At 36.8% G+C, this 24,555-nt stretch overlaps 1 protein-coding gene across 3 annotated transcripts in view; it reads left to right on the top strand.

Annotated features, from left to right (window-relative positions):
- The window catches only part of lrp2a (low density lipoprotein receptor-related protein 2a), a 121,605-nt gene that overhangs the window by 55,793 nt on the left and 41,257 nt on the right, over nucleotides 1-24,555 (top strand). For 2 of the 3 annotated variants that reach the window (XM_073854779.1, XM_055214577.2), the window contains 17 exons: nucleotides 1,130-1,239; nucleotides 1,617-1,794; nucleotides 2,466-2,679; nucleotides 5,311-5,550; nucleotides 5,685-5,873; nucleotides 8,181-9,101; nucleotides 10,711-10,876; nucleotides 11,062-11,220; nucleotides 11,450-11,739; nucleotides 11,872-12,072; nucleotides 15,368-15,610; nucleotides 15,711-15,836; nucleotides 19,479-19,598; nucleotides 20,233-20,364; nucleotides 20,502-20,703; nucleotides 22,845-23,140; nucleotides 23,324-23,990. In XM_073854779.1, coding sequence (XP_073710880.1) covers nucleotides 1,130-1,239; nucleotides 1,617-1,794; nucleotides 2,466-2,679; nucleotides 5,311-5,550; nucleotides 5,685-5,873; nucleotides 8,181-9,101; nucleotides 10,711-10,876; nucleotides 11,062-11,220; nucleotides 11,450-11,739; nucleotides 11,872-12,072; nucleotides 15,368-15,610; nucleotides 15,711-15,836; nucleotides 19,479-19,598; nucleotides 20,233-20,364; nucleotides 20,502-20,703; nucleotides 22,845-23,140; nucleotides 23,324-23,990 — 4,454 coding nt within the window. Of the gene's footprint in view, nucleotides 1-1,129; nucleotides 1,240-1,616; nucleotides 1,795-2,465; nucleotides 2,680-5,310; nucleotides 5,551-5,684; nucleotides 5,874-8,180; nucleotides 9,102-10,710; nucleotides 10,877-11,061; nucleotides 11,221-11,449; nucleotides 11,740-11,871; nucleotides 12,073-12,663; nucleotides 12,688-15,206; nucleotides 15,240-15,367; nucleotides 15,611-15,710; nucleotides 15,837-19,478; nucleotides 19,599-20,232; nucleotides 20,365-20,501; nucleotides 20,704-22,844; nucleotides 23,141-23,323; nucleotides 23,991-24,555 lie in introns of all 3 variants that reach the window. The other variant, XM_073854777.1, reaches the window with a different exon arrangement.

Genomic DNA, 24,555 nt, shown 5'->3' with positions numbered 1-24,555 from the left:
TTTTACTTATCATTTAACACTTTTTGTAACATCATTTAAAAAAATAGTCCTAAAAAATCTCATTACCGCAACAGTCAGAAAACATCAACACTGACATATTTTCAAAATGACATGACAAACCTGAAAGAACATAATTTGGAGATTCTGCACATGCATTTAAAATCAAAGTATTATGCTTCTATTAATTAAATTAACATTTAATAAGCATCTGTTGCGGTAATGATAATCAAAATGTCGTGCAAGCATTCTGACAAATATTTCAAATTAACTGTAAAAAAATGATCTTACCTGGTAGCCATCTTGAAGTAACTGGTCCATGTGCTTGGTCACTCAAAATCAAACTTTATTAAAATTCTGTATGTGTGCTTAAACTGTTCTCAAAAAGTGTTGCGGAGGATGAGAACATCAGACATGGACACATCATTTTCCTAATTTTTCTTCATTATTATTATACATGAATATTCAGTAAATATTTTTTCTGTCATCTAAAGTAATCTAGCAAAACATCCATTTATTTTTTTTCTTAATATTTTTGTGTTAATTTGATTAAATTACAACATAACGCATATTCAAACACAGCCGGACACATTGCGGTAATGAAAATTTCAGCAGAAAATGAGATAAAATGTACAATTATAAATTCTTATGTTGAAATCACACATTGTGCAAGGTAGAACACAGTATTGTGTTAATTCTGATGCTTTTTAATATTACTATATTACACATTTTAAAGCTAAAATCATTAGTGCCATGGTGTTTCAATGGTTTCGTGAGAATCACCCACATGTTTCACAAGATTAATAAAAAAGCATTAATCTCCCTGTCTCACCAGTCTCTTCACTGTCTGCATTGACCTAAAACTTTGATTATATATAACTTTTGAAGTATTGAAATCATTCAGTTATTGCGTAATATTGCAATGTAGCTACATGGTGTGATTTCTGTATATTGTGTGTCCCTGCTCTTCAATATAATTGGCTTTTAAAGCAGTAAGATGTGCTGTGTCAGTGTCTCGTATCTTGTGTAAGAAACCAGGAAGGTCTTGTTTTCAGCATATGTTACAGACAATGGGAAGATAAAAATATGATCACTAAAAATATGACTTTTTTGTCTGATGTGTCTGTTTTAGGTTCTGAAGTTAAAAGGAGATTTTCAATATAGAAAAACTCTCATCACTAACAACGGCTCACCTACAGGAGCGGGATATCCGATTGGCATTGCAGTGGATCCAGCACGTGGGTAAGTCCAAGTGGACACAGAGATAAGCTCTTGTGATGGCATTATGACTCGTCCCTTAAATAATAAAAACAAAAATAACCCAAAATCTTTAATCAATTGCGTGGTCACGGACAGGTGCATAAAATAAAATGGGTAGAGAAGTTGATCCCATAAGCTTGTGTTTTTGTAAATGTACTTGAAATGTCGAATGAATTGTTTTTTTTTACTTCCTCACTAATTATGTTCATGAATATAGGGAAACAAAGATATCCAGATAAAGCTGTATTATAGTGTAAACACATAAACGCAGTACAAAGATGCCATACAGTGTGTGCTGTAATTATTAATGGGGTTTCAGAGACAGTGGTGTTTAATAATGTCCTGTCTTTGTGTTTCAGAAAGCTGTATTGGACTGATCAGGGAACAGAGAGCGGTATCCCGGCTAAGGTCGCATCAGCAGATATGGACGGATCCAATCCTGTGGTTCTCTTTACTCATAACCTTGAACATGTCGAGTTTATTACCATAGATATCAGAGAGAATAAACTCTACTGGGCCGTCACTGGAACTGGTGTGGTATGACTTTTTCATCTCTATAAATTTGACTCAAATTGGTTAAAATGTATAGCATAAATTAACATTGAAGTGATGCACCAAGTCATCTGCCTATTACAGATTAACTCTTTCCACGCCATTGACGAGTTAACTCTTTAATTAAGATAAAACAATCCGTATTTCTGCTATTATCCACCATATAATTTTCTGGAAGACATTAAACTTTTGTGAAAATCTTAAAAAATGCTGCCGCTGGCTGGCAACTTCTTTTAAATGCTGGCGAGGAAAGAGTTAACAGCATCTTAACACAATTTTGTATGGTTTATTTCTAAAACAAGGAAAATTAAAAAAATATACAGTATATACATGATTTAAGATAAATTTTCTGAAAACAAGTTTTATCTTTGACAATGATTCAAGGATGTTTACACTGCAAAAAAAAAAAAAAAATCTTAGTATTTTTGCATAAAATAAGCACAAAACAATCAGCCAATGGGGTAAGCAAGTTTTTCTTGAATTTTTCTTGAATTTAGTGTTCAAGAAAAATGTTTTGCTTACCCCATTGGCAGATTTTTTGGCTTGTTTTATTTACAACCTTATTGTAAATTGTTGCCATATAATTTATATTTTTGATATTTAGATTTATTTAACACAATATATACATTTTACAATTGTTTCTCTTTTTTTTTCAGATTGAGCGTGGCGACCCAGACGGATCAAACCGTATCACTATAGTCAATGGGTTGTCCCACCCCTGGGGCGTGGCCGTGTACGACTCTTACCTGTATTTCACGGATCGAGATTTTGAGGTGATCGAGCGTGTCGACAAAGCCACAGGACTTAACCGGGTCGTAATGCGGGATAATGTTGCCGGTCTTAGAGTACTTAAAGTGCACCACAGAGACTGTGAGTACAATAAATTATTAAAAAATATGAACTATACAGGCACTGTTTTAAAAGAATATAAATGATGCCTTAGCTTAAAGAAGGTATCTTAGAAGACATTATAGTATTATATAATTCATGTTGATGTAGTTTTGCTTGGAGGACACGCCAAATGAAAAGAGCTGACTGGCCCTTTTCAGACCATTTTTGTCTGGTTTATTCACTGTGGTCTTAGGGTGGTCTCTCTGGAAATAATTGTAAACTTGATGTCCATGTAGCAATTACCAGAGAAGGATGAATGACTTTCAATAGGATATCGCTTTACCAATTAGTCACTCTCCGCCTCGGGGGACACTCGACTTTTTATCTTATTGTATGACCCCTTCATGGACACGTTCATTCTTTGAGCCATCTATTGTGATATGGCTGTAAGCGGGAGGCGACAATCCCTGCTGAAAAAAACAGCATACCAGCAAGACCAGCATATGTTGTGTTTTGGTGCTGGTTTGCTAGTGAACACCAGCTAAACCAGCATCAAACCAGCATCACCACCAGCATTCGCACCAGCTAAACCAGCATCAGCACCAGCTAAACCAGCATCAAACCAGCATTAGCCCCAGCATCCCATGCTGGTCATACCAGCATATGTTGTGTTTTGGTGCTGATATGCTGGTGACCACCAGCTAAACCAGCATAGACAGCATAATTCCCATGCTGGTCCATGCTGGTTTTTTCAGCAGGGATGACAGAGGTCTCTTAATATTAGGCCATGTGTATACTAGAAATATTAGTATACTAGAACAGACCTAGTGTGCACTACAAAATAGACCGATTGACCTGATCTACCTGTCAACCGGCATGTGTCTGTATAACCATGTGCTAACCAAAAGGAATAATTTACCCAAAAATAAAAATGCGCTCATAATTCATTCGCCCTTATGCCATCCCAAATATACACGACTTTATTTACTAAACACAAATTTTATAGTAAAATTGTGTAATTTTATCTCATACAGGACCCAAAATGATGAAGCTCCAATAGTCCCCCACATCTATTAAAGTAATGCCGAGTTCAGGCTGCACGATTTTAGCCCTGATTTTGACTCACCGACAGGTTTTGAGAAATCGCAGACGAAAGCCTGAAATCACAGGCAAATAGATGCTCGTGCATGCGATCACACAGTGTGAATTATCAAAGACGTGGTCTGAGAGAATCGCAGACGAGTCGCCGACACCCGTGAGATATTTGGCATGCTAAATATCTGGACCGGTCGGCGATTCAAAATCATGCCGTGTGAAATGTGTTCAGACTGAAAATAACATCGGCAATGACCTACAGCCAATGAGAGAGCAACATACATGACAGCTGGAAGTTCGGGGAGGAGTCTCTCCAAACATTTCCTCCTTCATAATCTTTATTTTTTCTTCTTTTTGCTGCTAATGAGCGCACATGCAATTTGTATGGTAAGCTTTTTGTGGGCTACCATTTTTAATAATAATCCCAGTCTCACGTGAGAATGCGTTTGGTTGTGATACCTGTACGTAGTTTGCGGAACGGGACAAAGCTGTCGCCGATTCTTCCTACGGTAAAGTCATGCAGTGTGAAACCTCCTGTCGCCAATACATCGTGCAGTCTAAAACAGCGACTGAATGCTACCCCAGATAGTCACACAGTGTAAAACATCTGTGACTCGACTAGTTTGAAAATCATGCAGTCTGAACTCGGCATAATTCAACGACTCCGGTCGTAAAACAAGGTGTACCCGAAAATAATGAACATTTTGAACTTTTCTAAAAATATTAAAATGCATACAAGCACTAAATTCAAATATAGCAGCATGTCTGTAGCTTCAAATATTCTTAGTTCTTGTGTGTCGCGTGATGTACAGGAAAGTAGTAATACTCATTAAACTACTAATCTGGGATGACATAAAGGTAAATTATGAGAAAATTGTCTTTTTGGGGTGAACAAATCTTTAAACTTTCTTTAAAAAAATACCAATAATTTACTTACACACATGTCATCCAAGATGTTTATGTCTTTCTTTGTCAAGGGTCATGTCTAGCGAACAGATCAAAAAAAGTACTTTTACACTAGCTATTTGACGCACAAGTGCGACCTTATGTATTACTTGATCACATTGAAAAAGCTCACGTGTTACATATGTGAAACGCACACTTGCGGACCATCTTAAACAATAAAGTGACAATTATTAGTATTATTTCTCATACAACGTCGGAGCGGTCATCTTTCTCCACACTTGTAAACACTGGAGCGGTAGTTTCACATACGTAATGCGCGACCGTTCGATGTACTTACGCAATACGTTAGGTCATGCTGGCGCATCACAAAGCAAGTGCAAGACGAGAAGTTGTTGTTAAAAAGTACATATTTTTAATTTTGGGCGAAAATGACGATCGTTTCACTAGATAAGACCCTTATGCCTCAGTTGGGATCGTTTAGAGCCATTTAAAGCTGGAATGATTTCCTCAAAAAATTTTATTTCTATTCATTATGGATGCCATGGGGGTGAGTAAATTACCTGAAGTGGAATATTCCTTTAATGCATTTAGAGATATCTGATAATATAATTTGTAATAAAAAAATTAACTCTCCTCTAACTCTCATTATTTTCTTTGTATGCGTTTTAGCATCAGCAGGCTCCTCTAACGGCTGTAGTAATAACATGGGGTCATGCGAGCAGTTGTGTCTTCCACGTCCCGGTGGTCTGTTCAGCTGTGCCTGCGCAACAGGCTTTAAACTCAATGCGGATAACAGAACCTGTGCCCCTTACCAGTCCTATGTGGTCATCTCAATGCTGACTGCTATCAAGGGCTTCAGTCTGGAGGGAAACGACCACTCGGAATCCATGGTGCCCATAGCGGGGAGAGGTGGGTCTTCATTACGACTGGACGATCATTTTGTATAACCAAATTAGATTTGGGTTATGAACTTAGTTTGAACTGAACTGATGGAAAATAACTACAATTATTTTGTAAAATGTACTTGTTTGTGTGTCCCATAGGTCGCAATGCACTTCATGTAGACGTGCACATGGCTTCTGGTTTCATTTATTGGTGTGACTTCAGTAGTACTGTAGCATCTCAGAATGGTATCCGCAGGATCAAACCCGACGGCTCTGGGTTTCGAAGCATCGTTACCTCTGGGATCGGACGTAACGGTATTCGAGGCATTGCTGTGGACTGGGCGGCAGGTGAGGGCTTGTGCTTGATTTACAGGGTCATTTAATATTTAGAGAAGTACCATATATAGGGCTGGGAAAATACCTTAAATCGTAGTATCTTTCCAAAATTTGACAATCCACAAAAAAGGGGATTTTCTTTCATCCCAGTTTGAAAAAGCTGGATTTGGATTGAACATTCAAAATGCAAAAACAGCCCCTTGCTACTATTTACTGAAATACTATGTGACCCTGGACAGCAAAACCAGTCAGAAGTAGCATGTGTGCACTGCAAAAAATGATTTTCAAGAAAACATTTTCTTAGTATTTTTGTCTTGTTTTCAGTAAAAATCTCTAAAAATTCTGAAATTAAGATACTTTTTCTTGATGCGGAAAACGACCCAAAAAAATTTAGTTTAAGAAAAATTTTGTTTTAAGAAAAATTTTCAAGATGTTTTGCTTACCCCATTGGCAGATTTTTTTTTTACTTTTTTATGCACAAAATCACTTAAATTTGATGTTTTTGGTCTACAAACTACTTAACTCTTTACTTAAGACTTACACTGCAAAAAATGATTTTCAAGAAAAAAAATATTTTTGTCTTTTTATTATTTTTGTCTTGTTTTCAGTAAAAATATCTAAAAATTCTAAGATGCTTTTTCTTGATGAGCAAAACGACCCAAGAAAATAAGTATAATTTTTAGATCAAAAATATTAAATTTTGTTCATAAAACAAGCAAAAAAAAATCTGCCAATGGGGTAAGCAAAAAATTTTAAACACTAAATTCAAGAAAAAAAATCAAGAAATATTTGTTTACCCCTTTGGCAGATTTTTTTGCTTGTATTATGCAAAAAATCACTTAAATTTGATATTTTTTATCTAAAAACTAGACTTATTTTCTTGGGTCGTTTTGCTCATCAAGAAAAAGCATCTTAATTTAAGAATTTTTAGATTTTTTTTCTGAAAACAAGACAAAAATACTGAGAAAATGATTTCTTGAAAATCATTTTTTGCAATGTGTATTTTGTGGAAATAGCCAAAAATACATTATGTTTCAATATTATATTTTTTTAATGCCAAAAAATCATTAGGATATATTTAAGTAAAGATTATGTTCCATGAAGATATTTTTTACATTTCCTACCAAAAATATATATAAAAATATATCATTATTAATATGTCATTTGGGCAACTTTAAAGGTGATTTTCTCAACAATTGATTTCTTTGCACCCTCAGATTCCAGATTTTCAAATAGTTGTATCTTGTCCAAAATTGATATCCTAGCAAACCATACATCAATGGAAAGCATAATTATTAAATCTTCTTATGACTGGTTTTGTGGTCCAGGGTCACATGTAAATACTGCCTGAGATGAAGAAAAATGCATTTGCTACCACCCACACCCGTGTCGCTTTCTGTCTTCTTTTAATAATGACAAGTTAACGTTTTGCGCTCTTTGTGAGACCTATTGGCGCTGTCTTTTGCACATTGATCTTTATTTTCAACAATATTCACAATATCCTGTAATTTTATATCTTTAGCAAAATTATTTCAATTTTATCTATTTAATATATCACCCACCCCTAGCCAGATATTTTGATAAATTGCACAATTTTCAGTAGATTGCATTAGTAGATCAGCTCAGATTTTTTTTGTACAGATAAAGCTTTTGTAAATCAGAGTTTATGTCATCTTTATATCCACAAAATAAAATTTTAGGTTTGCATAACATCTTTTTGATCATATTTGCTACTTCAAAGGAGTCGCAGGAGGTTATGTGAACGCCTTCTTTCATGTAGCGAACGCTGTTCGACAGGAATGTTCTAGAACGGGTTCAGAGGTCAAGGCTGTCTGGTGACAAACTGTAGGGACTAGTTAATGAACTGCTGTTAATATTAGTCCAGTTAGGTGGCATTTGGAAGATTAAAGGTTTACAAATTGATCAAAGAAACCTCAAAGTTATTTATGACCCTAGGGTTATGGCTAGAAGGGATACAGCAATGGCCAAAATCTCATGAAATCTTTCCAAATTTGCTGTTTTTAACAAACTTTACCCCCAAACCTAACACTAAACCCAACTTTCATGGCTGTATCCCATCTAGCCAAAACCTGACCCTTTTGTTCATACCCCAATATCTTCATAAATAACGTGGTAGCGAAGATATCAATCTAATGTCTACATAGACCAACAGTTGAAAGCTTGCACAGATGTAACTCAAGTGCCATGTGTCATAATCTTTTAAAGCAATGCTGCACACTGATTTCTACTTTTAAGGTGATGTTTCTGTACTGTTGTTTCCTTATTACAGTTTTTTTGCCTTTTGCCTGTCTCCAACAGGAAACCTCTATTTCACGAATGCCTTCTTGACCGAGACGTACATTGAAGTCATTCGACTTAATACCACCTTCCGTCGTGTGCTTCTCAAGACCCAAGTAGACATGCCACGCCATATTGTGGTGGACCCCAAGAACAGATACCTTTTCTGGGCTGACTATGGACAGACACCCAAAATTGAGCGGTCCTTTCTTGATGGTACCAATCGGACGGTGCTCGTATCCTCTGGCATCGTCACACCCAGGGGTCTGGCTCTGGACCACCGAGATGGATACATCTATTGGGTGGACGATTCACTGGACATGATCGCACGTGTTCAGCCTGAAGGGGGCGAGACGGAAGTTGTGCGGTATGGGAGTCGCTATCCGACTCCGTACGGCGTCACCGTGTTCGAGGGTAATGTGATCTGGGTGGATAGAAACTTAAAGAAAGTTTTCCAAGCCAGCAAACATCCAGGAGCGACAGACCAGCCGGCAGTGATCAGAGACAACATCAACATGCTTCGAGACGTCACGATCTTTGACCGGAGGATGCAGCTGAGCTCAGCCCAAGAACTTAATGGCAACCCTTGTTTGCAGTCTAACGGAGGCTGCGCTCACCTCTGCTTTGCCATCCATGGCGCTCAGACCAGAAAGTGTGCCTGCGCTTTTGGGAATCTGGCCGCAGATGGCAGCAGCTGTGTTGTGTCTCGGGATGACTACCTTATATACACCACAGAAAGCACGGTACGGTCGCTGCGGCTGGATCCGGAGGATCATTCGTTGCCCTTTCCTGTAGTCAACGTACCGCGGACTTCAGTGGCTCTTGATTTCGACAGGCTGGACGGCAGGATTTATTTCACCCAGAGCTCTGGAGCGGGCCAGAGCAAGATTAGCTTTATTACTTTGGCTTCACCTACCTCACCTGCCACAGTAGTGGCTTCAGGTAAGTGGCTTATTTAAACTGTTAACACACAATGACAGACAATGAAAATCTAACTATAAAGGAAAGTCTAAGACAACATGCATAGTCATTCAAAGGTAAACTTTGGATGTTGGCTTGAGCAAAAGTAATTAAATCTGAAGTAATTAAAATGTTTGTAGGTTTTACAGAATAGGACTAATGTAGTTTGCAGAATCTTTTATAAATTGAAGCCTTGTGTAGTTAAAATTTTTGGGTGGTTACAACAAGGATTTTAGGTCTGAAGGTAATTTAGGCATATGACAGTTTGAAAACTTTTTGTTAGAAAACTTTTTATTTTAGTTTAAAGTGAAATTGGAGGTTTGAAATCCTTTTATAATAAAATTCTTGGGCTGTTTAAATTGAGATTTTAAGGCTGTTTTAAGTTGACATATGTATGGAAGGCCATTTCCGCCACATAAGAAAAAAAATCTTAATTTTTAATGACTTTTTTATGAAAGTTTTTTTTATGATTTTTAAAGTCGTAATTATGAGATGAAAAGTTGAAATTGTGAGATTAAAATTCATAATAATGTGATTAAGAATATAAATTTTTGACTTTAAAAGCCATATTTTTTTATTTATTTTTTATTATTTAATTTTGACTTTTTTATCTCATAATTATGACTTTTCATCTCATAATTTTGACTTTTTATCTCATAATTTTGACTTCTTTTATCTCATTATTTTGACTTTTTATCTCATAATTATGACTTTTTATCTCATAATTTTGACTTTTATCACATAATTATGACTTTTTATCTCATAATTTTGACTTTTTTATCTCATAATTATGACTTTTTATCTCATAAATTTGACTTTTTATCTCATAATTATGACTTTTTATGTCATAATTTTGACTTTTTATCTCATAATTATGACTAATAATCACACCAAACGTGTTTTAAATGCTTGGAAACGCAAGGTGCGCTGCACTGCCTTTTTTGGTCACTTTATATAAAGAGCAGTGTGGCGCGGCTTTTTATATTGCTAGGCAAGCACTGAGTCAGCTGTCTTGTCAATGAAATATTGAAGCGTGAGCGCTCTTTTTCTGTTAAAGTCACAATTTTGACTTTTTATCTCATAATTATGATTTACCAGAGCATATTTTTTTTCTTATGTGGAAGAAATGGGCTTCATACTATAGAAGATTATATAAAAGTCAATGCAAAGACGTAAATGACTCAAATTGGGGATAGTGATTGCCAAGAACGCTCAATACTCGCTTTAGTCTTGTCTTCCACACAAGTTGAGACATTTTAACTCTATTTGAATTTGTACGACGTGTTGCCGCGCAAGCCAATCAGCGATGAGCTTATTGATAAGTCTGGTTTGACAAATCTGGTTTTATCCGAAAATCGAGGAGAGCATTGTTTTTATTTGCGCGAGTGACACAAAAAACAAGCAATCCCTTCAGTAATCTAGAGTGGATAACATTATGTGCATATTTGATCCGCTTTTGATGTGCACACACCTGTAGACAGATAGTAAATCTTAAACAGAGCCCAAGTTTAAAATATTTTCTACTTTAAATCCCTATTTTTTCGTATAACATTTGTCTTTGCATTTTAATGATTTCCTCTTGTTCGTAAAGATCTGGGAGCTCCTGACGGTATTGCCTATGACTGGATCAATAAGCGGATCTATTACAGCGACTATATTAATCAGACCATCAGCTCCATGGCTGTGGATGGATCTCAGCGGACTGTTGTAGCTCATGTCCCCCGACCCAGAGCCATCATGCTGGATCCATGTAGAGGGTAAGTCTCTGTGAATAGATGTGTTTTCTTTACATCTTTTTTAGGGCAGTCGTGGCCTGATGGTTGGAGAGTTTGAGATTGTAACCCAAAGGTCGCTGATTGATTCTCATGACTTAAATGTTGACTTAAATCACTTTCATCTGTATTTTAATTTAACTTAATTTCGTTTCTCTTTCTGTGTTCAGTTATATGTACTGGACTGACTGGGGAACCAGTGCAAAGATAGAGCGTGCTACACTGGGAGGAAACTTCAGGACAGAGATCGTCAACACTAGTCTGGTTTGGCCAAATGGTTTGACGCTCGACTATGAAGATCAGAGGCTGTACTGGGCAGATGCCAGCTTGTAAGATTTTTACTAGATTTACATTTTCATCCAAGATACTACTTACTCAGATTACTTAGCTATACACAAAGCTGACATTGTAGCATGCTAGTAAATGATGTTTTATTGGAAATACTTTGGTTTTGCATCTACATCTATTATGATATAGTCCATCCAACTGTATTGTAAAAATACACAGTGACTGTTTGTAATTTGTAAGACAATGACTAAAGCTGTTTTCTCAATTCAGGCAGAAGATCGAGAGGTGCTCTCTTAACGGAGCCAACCGTGAGGTCATCGTGAGCACAGCTATCTACCCGTTCGCAATGACGGTGTATGACCAACACATCTACTGGACGGACTGGAACACCCGCAGCATCTACCGCGCAAACAAGCACGACGGGTCCGACCAGAGGGTGATGCTACAAAACCTTCCTTCCCGACCCATGGACATCCACGTGCTGTCCAACAACAAACAGCAGCAGTGCGGCAGTCCCTGCGAACAGTTCAATGGCGGCTGCAGCCATATCTGCACTCCTGGTAGGGTCATAGACACGAAAAGTTCATTTTATTTATTTGTTCAAAATGTTTGAATCATCTTTAAAATCCAGCATTTATAATGTACATTTATTGTCAAATGTGCATTGTTTTTAAGTGACTGTTTCCTTGCAGGTCCTCAGGGAGCAGAGTGTCAGTGTCCGTCAGAGGGCCGCTGGTATTTGGCTGACAATAAATACTGTATACCTGACAATGGTACACGCTGCCAGCCGGGTCAGTTTACTTGCATGAATGGCCGCTGCATTCGTGCGCAGTGGAAATGCGACAATGATGACGACTGCGGCGATGGCAGTGATGAACTGGAAAGGGTCTGCGGTAAGCTGCGTAGTTGTTCGAATCTCATCTGCTTGTTCAGATTCTTTCAGTTGTAGTTTCATGGCAATTCAGTACAGTTTCAGGATAGAAACCCTTCTTTAAAAAAATTGGGAAATAAGTAGGGGACAATGATGTTTACTTTCATAATGAATTTTACTAATGCATTTTTTAATGTAACTTTTTGGTTAGTACATAAAAAAACTGTAAGCTTATTTACAGTAAGCATATACTAGTGATTTAAGCTGTTGGTTATTATCAGTTTGATTTTTATTTGACTTTAACTCACAAAAAGATAAAACCTTGCAAAAAGTACTTGCAATTTATGTTATAAACAATAATGGTGATAGAGAGGTAAAAGTTGCGGATTGCAGCTTTAAACCAAACGGTGATGTTTCATTTGCTTTTTGCTTTTATAAATTTACTTGACTTAATGTATTAAATTAAATAGCATGCTTAAAAATCTTTCTGCTGCTATCTGACACCGTCTCTGTTTGCTGCTGGTCGTTTTGTTTTCATCCTGCATGCTGACAAACCTTTTTACTAATGTTTCTTCCTCTTGCCTTAATATCTGCATCAAATCTTTTGCTCCAGGACCCAAGAGTCATTTCGTTTTTGGTGTGTATTCCTGCTTACCTCACATCACATGTAGATATGAAGAGTTTCGTTGCAAAACGAGATAACCACCGTTTTTTTAATTGTTCAGAAATCTCGTTTTTTGGTTGTGTCAAATTAATTTCAATGCAACTGCAGTTGGTTTGTTTTGATTTAAACCTTTATAACTTAAAAAATACAGCTAAGTAGCACCATAAAACAAAATAATAACATGATAACATAATAATAAACATGTTTTGTCAAAAATGTTAAAAAATGGATTTATCTCGTTTTGCAACGAAACTCTTCATATATACTCTTAAAAATAAAGGTGCTTAAATGATTCATCATAGCGATGCCATAAAATAATCATTTCCTTCATATATTTTTATGATCTTAAGAACTTTTTAGATGTTAAAGGTTCCTTATGGAACCATTCAGCCAAAAATGGATCTTCTGAGGCATCATGAAGCACCTTTATATTTACAGTGAAGGCTTTGGTTCAAAAACTAGTGAGATGCCTACAGTATGTACGTATAGGCAGCATTTTAAGGGGGCATTGTCATGCTTTGTTCCAACAATGAAACAGTAGTATGATAATTTGGCCTTTCAATATACCAGTTTGACTGTCATCATGTGCATGCGTAATGGAGAATGGAATCCCATAATGCATTGCGATTAGCTTTTTAACTCTTTCCCCAACAGCGTTTTTAAAAAAAGTTGAATGCCTTCCAGAAAATGTTCTTCTTTAAATTCAATTCAATTTTATTTATATAGCGCTTTTCACAATTGGTAATTGTTTCAAAACAGCTTTACATTAATAGATGCAGGGGAAACACAGAAAAATCAACAGACAACATAAGTAGCAAAATGCAGCGGCTATTAATAAACTTTACAAGTGAGCGTATTAATAATATAACGTATAGAAGAGAGTGCTAAGTTAAGCCAATGTCGACTGACTCCCCGGGGTTGAAAAACCCCCCTAGGAGAAAAACCTCTCGACTTTTAAAGCCTATAAGGAAAACAAGTCCTAGGAAGAAAAAAAACCCTTGGGAGATATATATATATCGAGGACGAGACAGGGAGAGAGAAACAAAATCCTATTAGTGTAGGGTCCGTTCACATGTAATGCAAGTGTCACACAGTGTTGTGGTTTAATATATGCTCGGTTCCAGACAGGCTAGCTATTACGTCATTAGTATCTTACCCAGACGAGTTATGTGAATGCTTTGTTCCATACAGGCTAACTATTGCGAGATAAGTACATTTACTAGACTAATTGTGTCAATGCTTTGTTAAAGAGAAAAGTCTTAAGTTTAGATTTAAAGTGATCGACTGTGTTTGATTCTCGGACATCAATTGGCAAATCATTCCAGAGCTTAGGTGCTAAGTAGGAAAAGGATCTACCACCTTTAGACACTTTTGATATTCTAGAGATATTTAACTCTTTCACCGCCAGCGTTTTTAAAAAAAGTTGCCAGCCAGCACCAGCGTTTTTCATGATTTTCACAAAAGTTTAATGCCTTCCAGAAAATGTTCTTCTTCAAATAAACATACAATATACCAAATGAAAGAACAGACCCTCTGCTTTCAAAAAAAAAAAAAACGTTTCATCCTACCTTCAGTATTTCTTTTGTAATCAGCTTTTGAATATGGGTAGGTTTCTGCAAAAACACCACATTTTGAGCAAAAAGCAGAGATAATTAAATTTTTGTGACAGACTTTTCAAAGAGATCCCATTCAGAGCGATCTTTAAAACAGACACGGACATGCAGCAGCTTGCCATAGGGCAATACTTCCAGTTTTAAAAAGTTGCGGAAGGGAAATAATAGTGGTATTGCGGAAAGACGGAAAGACTTGTCATTGGCGGGGAAGCGTTTTCTCTTGATTGACGAGATATCTCGTCAATGGCGGGGAAAGAGTTAAGAGACCAGAATTTTGCGACCGCAGTGTATGTGATGAAAATATATAAATATGCATTATATCAAATAAAAAACAGAGACCATCTTCTTTGAAAAAATAAAGTTTCATCCTATCTTCATTTATTTTCAAAAATACCAAATTTTGAGCAAAAAGCTGAGAAAATAGCATTTTTATAAAAGACTTTTGTAAGAGATCTGATTCAAAACATACGCAGAGTTTTTACTGTTTTTGGATCAGGGTATGCTTCAGTGTTTTATAAGTTGGCTAAGAGCGCCACCTAGTGGATAATAGTGGAAATATGGATTGCTTTTAAAACTCATCATTGGCAGGGAAGCGTTTTCTCTTAATTGACCAGATATGGCGAGGAAAGAGTTAAAATCCATCAATTATGGCAGACAAACCCAAATAGATGTTGCTCATAGTGTACTTTGAATTATATGAATAATTTACAAGATTTAATGAATTATATCTAATAAATACTGTCCCTTTAGACGGCAACCACCTATCTAGGCAGTAGTCATCAAGGGTGCTTTCTAGGTTTCGGATCAAAGCCACAGACTAGATGTTCATTGGACATACTGTAGCACTAACATCTCTCATTGCTGCTCTTTTGCATGCAGTCCCACAAGTGGCAGCATTTATTTCTCTCTCAGGTAATATTAAACATTTTAGGAAAGTAAAAATAGAGAGTTAGTGAAGGTAAAACAGTTGGTAGTTCCTGTTGGTTCATTTTGATTTTTGTTCCATTTCTATGAGTTTTGTATTTATTTTTTCTTCGCAGCATTTCACACCTGTGAGCCCACTGTGTTCACATGTGGAAACGGCCGCTGCGTGCCGTATCACTACCGCTGTGACCACTACAACGACTGCGGTGACAACAGTGATGAGACAGGTTGCCTGTTTCGCCCGTGCGAAACCAACACTGAGTTCACCTGCAACAACGGCCGCTGCATCGCACGAGAATACGTCTGCAATGGAATCAATAACTGCTTTGATAATGGGACTTCAGATGAACAAAACTGCCGTAAGTTGCTTAACTAAACCATAAAGAAAAAAACAAAGAATTTGTGGTAAGTCATCCGTAATGATTTCTCCACCTCATCAGTTGCTTTATTATTTTACAGCTGACAGAACGTGCCAGCCAGAGCACACCAAATGCCAAAGCACCAACATCTGTATCCCGCGCTCATACCTGTGTGATGGTGATAATGACTGCGGAGACAACAGTGATGAGAGTCCGACACACTGTGGTGGGTTTCACCGTCTCATCATCTGCTCTTCTTGTGTGAGAACATGATCTGAGTTAGGGTTGTGCCGATAGACGATAGTATCTTGTATCGACGATCGTCAGACATATCGCTAATAGCGGGCTTTCATGACAATAGTTGCAGATGGTTATTATTATCATAGTTTCACATTAACATGAGGGTTTGTGGGTTTCACTTTTAACGTGCGTGGATTCCTTCTCGCACGCACCTGGACTTAATGCAAGCGTCTTGGACTCTTGCTCGGATCTACATGCACACTGCATGGACTCCCTCTGTAATGTGCATGATTCGTACTCTTCCTGGCACATGAGCTTGTAATACTCTGACATTTCCTTGTACTAGAGTGGTTGTACTAGAAGTGATTTGTTCCCGCTCCCTGGCAATTTTAGAGCGCCTGGGCTTTTCCACACTCGGATTAAAGGCGGGGTACACAATCTCTGAAAGCCAATGTTGACATTTGAAATCACCTAAACAAAAACGCCCCTACCCCAATAGAATCTGGAACTTCTTTTGATAGACACGCCCCACACATACGCAACAAGTGTGTTTTGGTACTCGGCCTTACTCCCTTTTCCAAATTTTCTCAAAAATCGTGCACCCTGCCTTTAATGGCATCAGTTTTAAGAAAGTTGCAGTCATGACAGTGTTGCCATTAGCATTTTGTTGTTGAAAATGAATTTGAACTTTTCTCTGCAGGATTTAAGATTTAAAAAACTGTCTTTTTTTGTTATTTGGACCATGTTTTTCCCATTTCAATTTTCAAAGTAAATAATTAAAATATATATATATATATATATATATATATATATTTATTAGGAATTTTGCAAAAATGTTGTCAGTAGTCGGCAGAATAAAACAAAAATGATGATTTTAATTAAACGCATACCTTCACTGCAAAAAAAAGATTTGCAAGAAAAAAAATCTTTGTATTTTTGTCTTGTTTTCAGTAAAAAATATCTAAAAATTCTTAAATTAAGATGCTTTTTCTTGATGAGCAAAACGACCCAAGAAAATAAGTCTAGTTTTTAGATCAAAAATGTCAAATTTAAGTGATTTTGTGCATAAAAACCTGCCAATGGGGTAAGCTAATTTTTCTTGAATTGTTGTTGAATTTAGTGTTTAAAAAAAATGTTCAAGATTTTTTGCTTACCTCATTGGCAGATTTTTTTGCTTGGTTTATGCACAAAATCACTTAAATTTTATATTTTTGGTCTAAAAACTAGACTTATTTTCTTGGATCATTTTGCTCATCAAGAAAAAGCATTTTCATTTAAGAATTTTTAGATATTTTTACTGAAAACAAGACAAAAATACTAAGACATTTTTTTCTTGAAAATCAATTTTTGCTGTGTACCACAAATTACGTAATACATGTTAAATGATTGAATCCTCATCATCATTAATGGGCTGATTATGCAGTATCGTTCGAGTAGGAGTGTGATATAGCTCTATATCACACGACTCCGAGAGCGATATTGCTTTTATACAACAGTTCGACGGCACACGTTTCAAAAAAGAAAACTAGAAAACAACAACGGAGTTATTTTAAAAGCCTCTTTGTTTGAGAACTACTTCTTCCGCCACGGATTTGAGGGCGGCCAGAATGACAGGTAACACTTTCGGCTGCTTTGAATCTCATAATAACTCAATGGACGGAAAAGCCATTTCTTTATATTACCGTTTCTATACAAAGTGTAGTTTTAAGATTAGTTCAGTTGAGAATATATATGTATTATATTTAAATCTGCAGTTGATTAGTAAAGATAGCGCCGGTTTGAACGTTTGCTTAGTAAGATTCGGTATGAGAACCAGAGCCATGAATGGACGTCAGTGTTCACTCGCCCCGCTGACCACCGCCCTCTCTGGGCTACATCTCTGACAGAGATACCCTGGCTCTCATGTTGGCCTTGTTTGTTTATGATCGTCAAAATGAGATCAAATCAGCAGTATTTGGTGTCATGATCAAACTATTACTTGTTTTCTTATTCATAGTGTCTTTTATGTTATTATTGTTTTGGCGCGAGGTAAAAGTTAATAAAACTATACTTATATAATGTTACTATAGCTTTCCGATTCAATCTTAACGCGATACGAGCACTCGATTATTATTAGACTTTGTTCTTGTCAGTACTATATAAGTGTCAGAGAGATGTTTTTTGCATGCTGCTTATAAATATATCAGTGGTGATATCTCATAACGTGTTTTAATAGTCACGTCACGATAAAATAAATGATCAATGTCCACATTTAAAAGCTGCGGTGCTTACCTGCAGTTCCACTGTGTTTTCACGTTCTGAGGAGAGAGATCGCTCCAGAAAAAAATATTGTATGGGTGATGCTCACGAAAACTTGGTTTTAAAAATGTCAAGCATGAGAATTTAAAAATTGCTTAAATTTACTTTTTTTCCCACCAGACATTGAAAAACAAAGTCTGGAGTAAATGGGAACATTAATTTAAAAACTTTTACTTATAATTTAACACTTTTTGTAACATAATTTAAAAAATTAGTCCTAAAAAATCTCATTACCGCAACAGTCAGGAAACATCAAGACTGACATATTTTCAAAATGACATGACAAACCTGAAAGAACATAATTTGGAGATTCTGCACATGCATTTAAAATCAAAGTATTATGCTTCTATTAATTAAATTAACATTTAATAAGCATCTGTTGCGGTAATGATAATCAAAATGTCGTGTAAGCATTCTGACAAGACAATATTTCAAATTAACTGTAAAAAAATGATCTTACCTGGTAGCCATCTTGAAGTAACTGGTCCATGTGCTTGGTCACTCAAAATCAAACTTTATTCAAATTCTGTATGTGTGCTTAAACTGTTCTCAAAAAGTGTTGCGGAGGATGAGAACATCAGGCATGGACACATCATTTTCCTAATTTTTCTTCATTATTATTATACATGAATATTCAGTAAATATTTTTTCTGTCATCTAAAGTAGTCTAGCAAAACATCCATTTATTTTTTTTTCTTAATATTTTTGTGTTAATTTGATTAAATTACAACATAACGCATGTTCAAACACAGCCGGACACATTGCGATAATGAGAATTTCAGCAGAAAATGAGATAAAATTTACAATTATAAATTCTTATGTTGAAATCACACATTGTGCAAGGTAGAACACAGTATTGTGTTAATTCTGATGCTTTTTAATGTTACTATATTACACATTTTAAAGCTAAAATCATTAGTGCCGTGGTGTTTCAATGGTTTCGTGAGAATCACTGGTATACATTCCAAGTGTTAATCGTCCACGCTACTGTATGTGACAAGACATTACTCCCATTAAGTTTAACGTAACATCCAAGAGCGCTGATCTTTGACAGCATAATCAGTTCTGATTGGGATTCACACACTGATTCACGAGCTAGTGAACTAATGAGACACCCGGAGAATTTTTAAATACAGCGCGTCTGTGTGTGTGCGTGCAGTTTTTCCAGTCAGAGACCTCCATTCACATACTAAAATGACCAGCAGGTGGCGGAATGATACAAAAGGGTGAAGCGGTTACTGTGCCGTTATCAGTAGAATATCGCATGCCTCTATCGCATGAACCAGAAAGAACTGTAATAATCTTATCTTTAAATATCTTCATTTTTTAGCCACATCTACGTGTTCTCAGAGCGAGTTTCGCTGTTTGAGCGGACGTTGTATTCCTGGACACTGGTTCTGTGATGGTGGGACAGACTGTAGTGACGGTTCAGATGAGCCATCTACCTGCAGTAAGTATAACACACAAATACACAACTTACCAAAACAAAACACAAATCTGTACCCACAGTCCAAAATTATAACCAACTCTTCTTACAACAACTTCACATTGTGTCAATCTTACATTTATGCATTTGGCAGATGCTTGCTTACATGAATGTGACTTACATTTGAGCTATACATTTTAACTCTACAATATCAGATAGCACAAGAAAGATGTTTGGTTTAGCATATATAAGGCTGGCTGTATGTCTATGATGTCATTGGTCATCCCAGCCCCCGTTGTGTGTCACATTCCTCCAATGTGACGTCCACCAAAAAAGCCGTCACTCACACACTGCCCCTTCTTTTGACACAATCTACCCCCTCCTCTTAAGCTCACTGCCCCATCCTCACCCTTTTGTCCCCGTTAATCACAGCGTCCCTCGTGTCTTTTGTTCAAGCAGATCACTAGAGATGGGAATGTTCATTCTTTCCCAGAATTCCACAGTGTGATTGTGAATTCCAAGCAGCGGCACTGCTGCAATTTAATGGATTACATTGGCCATACGTTTCTTAGTCCCTTCTTAGGCATGGCTTTTGAACAGGTCTCTCGTCTCCTGGTTGTCCAAACGTGCCTCACTGTTGTGTGTTTGAACCTTACAGCCACCATGGTGAGAACTTGCAACTCTGATCAGTTTCGCTGTGATGACGGACGGTGCATCGCTTCATCGTGGATCTGCGACGGAGACAACGATTGCGGGGACATGAGCGACGAAGACGAGCGACATAACTGTGGTCAGTAATCTTGTAAGACTGTCTGTCCCTCCACCTTTTCTTTAACTCACTGCCACCATTTAATTGATTCAAACATAGAAGTCGTATGTGCACTCTTTTAATTTCGGGTTTTCTCCCATTTGGTCCTAAACTTGCAGCTAATCGTTCCTGCACAGCTCAGGAGTTCACCTGTATAAATAACAGGCCTCCTCAGAGGAAGTGCATCCCACGGGATTGGGTGTGTGACGGAGATGCCGACTGTTCGGATGCATATGATGAACATCAGAACTGCACTCGTAGGTCCTGCTCTACCAGCGAGTTCACGTGCAGCAACGGCCTTTGCATCCGCAACTCTTACAGGTGAGAAAAAGGTTTTACACCTTTACAGTTTATGGTGTAGAGAGCAATTAAATATCAACAGTTTAATCCTCTTCTTTAAAATGTTTAATAAGTTCAATAGGGATGCACAATATATCATTTCAGCCTCAACATTGTAATGTGCACATCTGTAATAGTCACATTGAAGAACTTGCAAAGCATGTAAACTATTTTGGATGCCTTTGCCGGTATTACACTATATGAGAAGAGTTTCAAACGCAGAGAGAAATCACAGATTTAATAACATTTCATATTGTGAAAGACATGATTCATTTTATTAATTAATTCTGTTCCAAAGAAGATTTTAATAAAATGGTCTGGTTGCTTGATAAGTGGTCTGTAAAACCATCATGCAACTTTTTCCTGAAGATGCCATCCCAGAGCTATACACAGGGTTACCACGAGTCATGGAATTTCTGGAATATAATGGAATTTTAAAAGGTCTTTTCCAGACATTGAAAGTCAGGGAATTTCAGTTATTTTTTTTGTTGTTGCTTTAAATTTTAGTTTCTATTTATCAAAATGCAATCCGCTTGTTAACTTGTGACATAAAGAATACCACTTCTGGGTCCAAGCCTCCACTGACTACTATTGAAACAGCTGTTTATTGGCATTGTTGATTAATTTCACACATTTAAGCTACATTTTTACATCAATGTTGTAAAGCATTGTTGCTTACTACACTAGTAAAAGTTTGGGCACACTTTGGAAAACTTTGAATTTATGTTAAAAGTTGAATAGATGTCACCTAAGACCTTACACTGCAAAAAATGATTTTCAAGGGAAAAAAATCTTAGTATTTTTGTTGTGTTTTCAGTAAAAATATTAAATTAAATATAATATTAAATTAAGATGCTTTTTCTTGATGAGCAAAACGACCCAAGAAAATAAGTCTAGTTTTTAGACCAAAATATCAAATGTAAGTGATTTTGTGCATTAAAAACAAGCAAAAAAATCTGCCAATGGAGTAAGTAATTTTTTTTTTGAATTTAGTGTTTAAGAAAAATGTTCAAGATTTTTTTGCTTACCCCATTGGCAGATTTTTTTGCCTGTTTTATGCAAAAATCACTTAAATTTAATAAAAAAAATAAGTCTAGTTTTTAAACAAAAAATATCAAATTTAAGCGAATAATTAAATTAGTGCTTAAAACAAGCAAAAAATCTGCCAATGGAGTAAGAAAAAAATTCTTGAATTAAGTGTTTATGAAAAAAGTTACATTTTTCTTATTCCATTGGTAGATTTTTTTGCTTGTTTTAAGCACTAATTTACTTAAAGTTTTTTTTTCTAAAAACTGGACTTATTTTCCTTGGTCATTTTGCTCAACAAGAAAATACATCTTAATTTAAGGATTTTTAGATATTTTTTACTGAAAACAAGACAAAAATACTAAGTAATTTTTTGCAGTGCAGGAAAATTTTCTTCTATAAATATATAAATATAATTTTTTTTTAAAAAGAAATAATAGATGCTCTGCTTTCAAACAAACAAAACGGAAAAAAGTTTCATCCTATCTTCATTTGTTCTCTTTTTATAACCTCTCAAATTTGGTTTCTTTAAAAATACTGAATTTTGAGCAAAAAGCTAAAATAATTGCTTTTTTGTAAAGGACTTTTGTTAGAGATCAGATTTAGAACGATGATCAACACATACACTGAGTTTACAATGTTGCTGAATTATTTGATGCTTCAGTTTTTTATACATTTGGTAAGGGCGCCACCTAGTGGATAATAGCAGAATTATAAATTTTCGTAAAAACTCGTTAGGGAAGCGTCATTGGCAGGAAAAAGGTTTCTCTTAATTGACGAGATAACTCGTCAATGGCGGTGAAAGAGTTAATGAAATCCTTAAAGTCCACATGAAATCAAAACTGACAGTTCCTATTTTTTAATGGAATATTGTAGTGTTCATTATAAACAATTTATCCGCTATTTTCCTCATGTGATATTTCATTTTACTCAGAAATACGAATTCCAATTTGTAGTGCAATCTCAGTAAAATAATTTTTGGAAATCCTTATTCAATAAATGTGCTGTTAAAATGTGCGTATAAGAAATTAAGATTATGTTTTTGGCCAAGAAAAGCTTCTTTTGCAATTTTCCGCTGTTCGTATCGTCTCTTTTAGGTGTGACCGTCGTAATGATTGTGGCGACAGTAGCGATGAGCAAGGCTGCACCTATCAGCCGTGTCAACAGCACCAGTTCACCTGTCAGAACGGCCGCTGTATCTCACGGGATTTCGTTTGTGATGGTGACAATGACTGCGGCGACGAATCCGATGAGCTGGATCACCTGTGCAGGACTCCAGCCCCGACCTGCCCACCCGGAAACTTTAGGTGCGACAACGGGAACTGTGTGCCGCTTAGCAAGGTGTGTGACAGGAGCGACGACTGCAATGACAACAGTGATGAGAAAGGCTGTGGTAAGTGCATAAAATCCACAATTATTGATTAACAGGCGCTTTTGTCCAAAGTGGCTTACAAATAAGGGCGCAATTTTTCCCCCAAAATGATAATACTGTGATAAGGTGATGCTATCAAACCACTGCTCTGCAATTACATCTTCAAGATAGTCCTAATGTTTGCTTATTGTTGTATATTCCCAGGTATCAATGAATGTACAGACCCATCTATGCACCACTGTGACCACAACTGCACTGACACACTCACCAGCTTCATCTGCACCTGTCGACCCGGGTACCGCCTCATGTCCGATAACAAAACTTGCGACGACATCGACGAGTGCTCTGTCACACCGAGCGTGTGTAGCCAAGTTTGTGAGAACATCTTGGGGTCGTACGTTTGCAAGTGCGCTCCCGGTTTTCTCCGAGAACCTGATGGCCACAGCTGTAGACAAAACAGCAATATCCACCCATACTTGATCTTTAGCAATCGCTACTATCTGCGGAATCTGTCTACGGATGGCGAGGCATATTCCCTTATTCTACAGGGCCTAAGCAGCGTGGTCGCTCTGGACTTCGATCGGGTGGAGAAACGGTTATACTGGATCGACGTGAGCCGCAGGGTGGTGGAACGGATGTTCTTCAACGGCACGGCCCGAGAGGTCGTGGTGAATGGAGTTTTGCACGGGGAAGGGCTTGCGGTCGACTGGGTCGGAAGGAAGCTGTATTGGGTCGACAGCTTTCTGGATTGCATGATAGTGTCAGAATTGGACGGGCGGTTTGTGAGGAAGCTTGCAGAACACTGTGTGGATGTTAATAACACATACTGCTTTGAGAACCCAAGAGGGATTGTGGTACATCCAAAGACTGGGTGAGTACCAGCAAGTGAAACAATTCAATGTCTTTATATTCACTGCAAAGTTTTGGAAATGACAATCACATTTAAATATAGTAGTGAATCACCTAAAATTGTGTTTTAAAGGCACATTCCACTTTTTTTGAAAATATGTTCATTTTCCAGCTCCCCTAATGTTAAACATTTGATTCTTACCGCTTTGGAATCCATTCAGCTGATCTCCGGATCTGGCGCTAGCACTTTTAGCATAGCTTAGCACAATCCATTGAATCTGATTAGACCATTAGCATCGCGCTTTAAAAAATAACCAAAGAGTTTCAATATTTTTCAAATTGAAAACTTGACTCTTCTGTAGTTACATTGTGTACTAAGACTGCCAGGAAATTAAAAGTTGCGATTTTCTAGGCAGATATGGCTAGAAATATACTCTCATTATGCCGTAATAATCAAGGACTTTACTGATGTAACATGGCTGCAGCAGGCGTAGTAATATTACTTACTGCCCGAAAATAGTCCCTTTGGTTACTTTCAACTGACTATTTCCGGGCACTGCGTAATGTCTTTTAATTTTCTGTCTTAG

This window comes from Misgurnus anguillicaudatus, chromosome 17 (genome assembly GCF_027580225.2).
Source record: "Misgurnus anguillicaudatus chromosome 17, ASM2758022v2, whole genome shotgun sequence".
Classification (NCBI taxonomy): Eukaryota; Metazoa; Chordata; class Actinopteri; order Cypriniformes; family Cobitidae; genus Misgurnus; species Misgurnus anguillicaudatus.
This window is presented reverse-complemented; position numbering and strand designations above follow the sequence as displayed.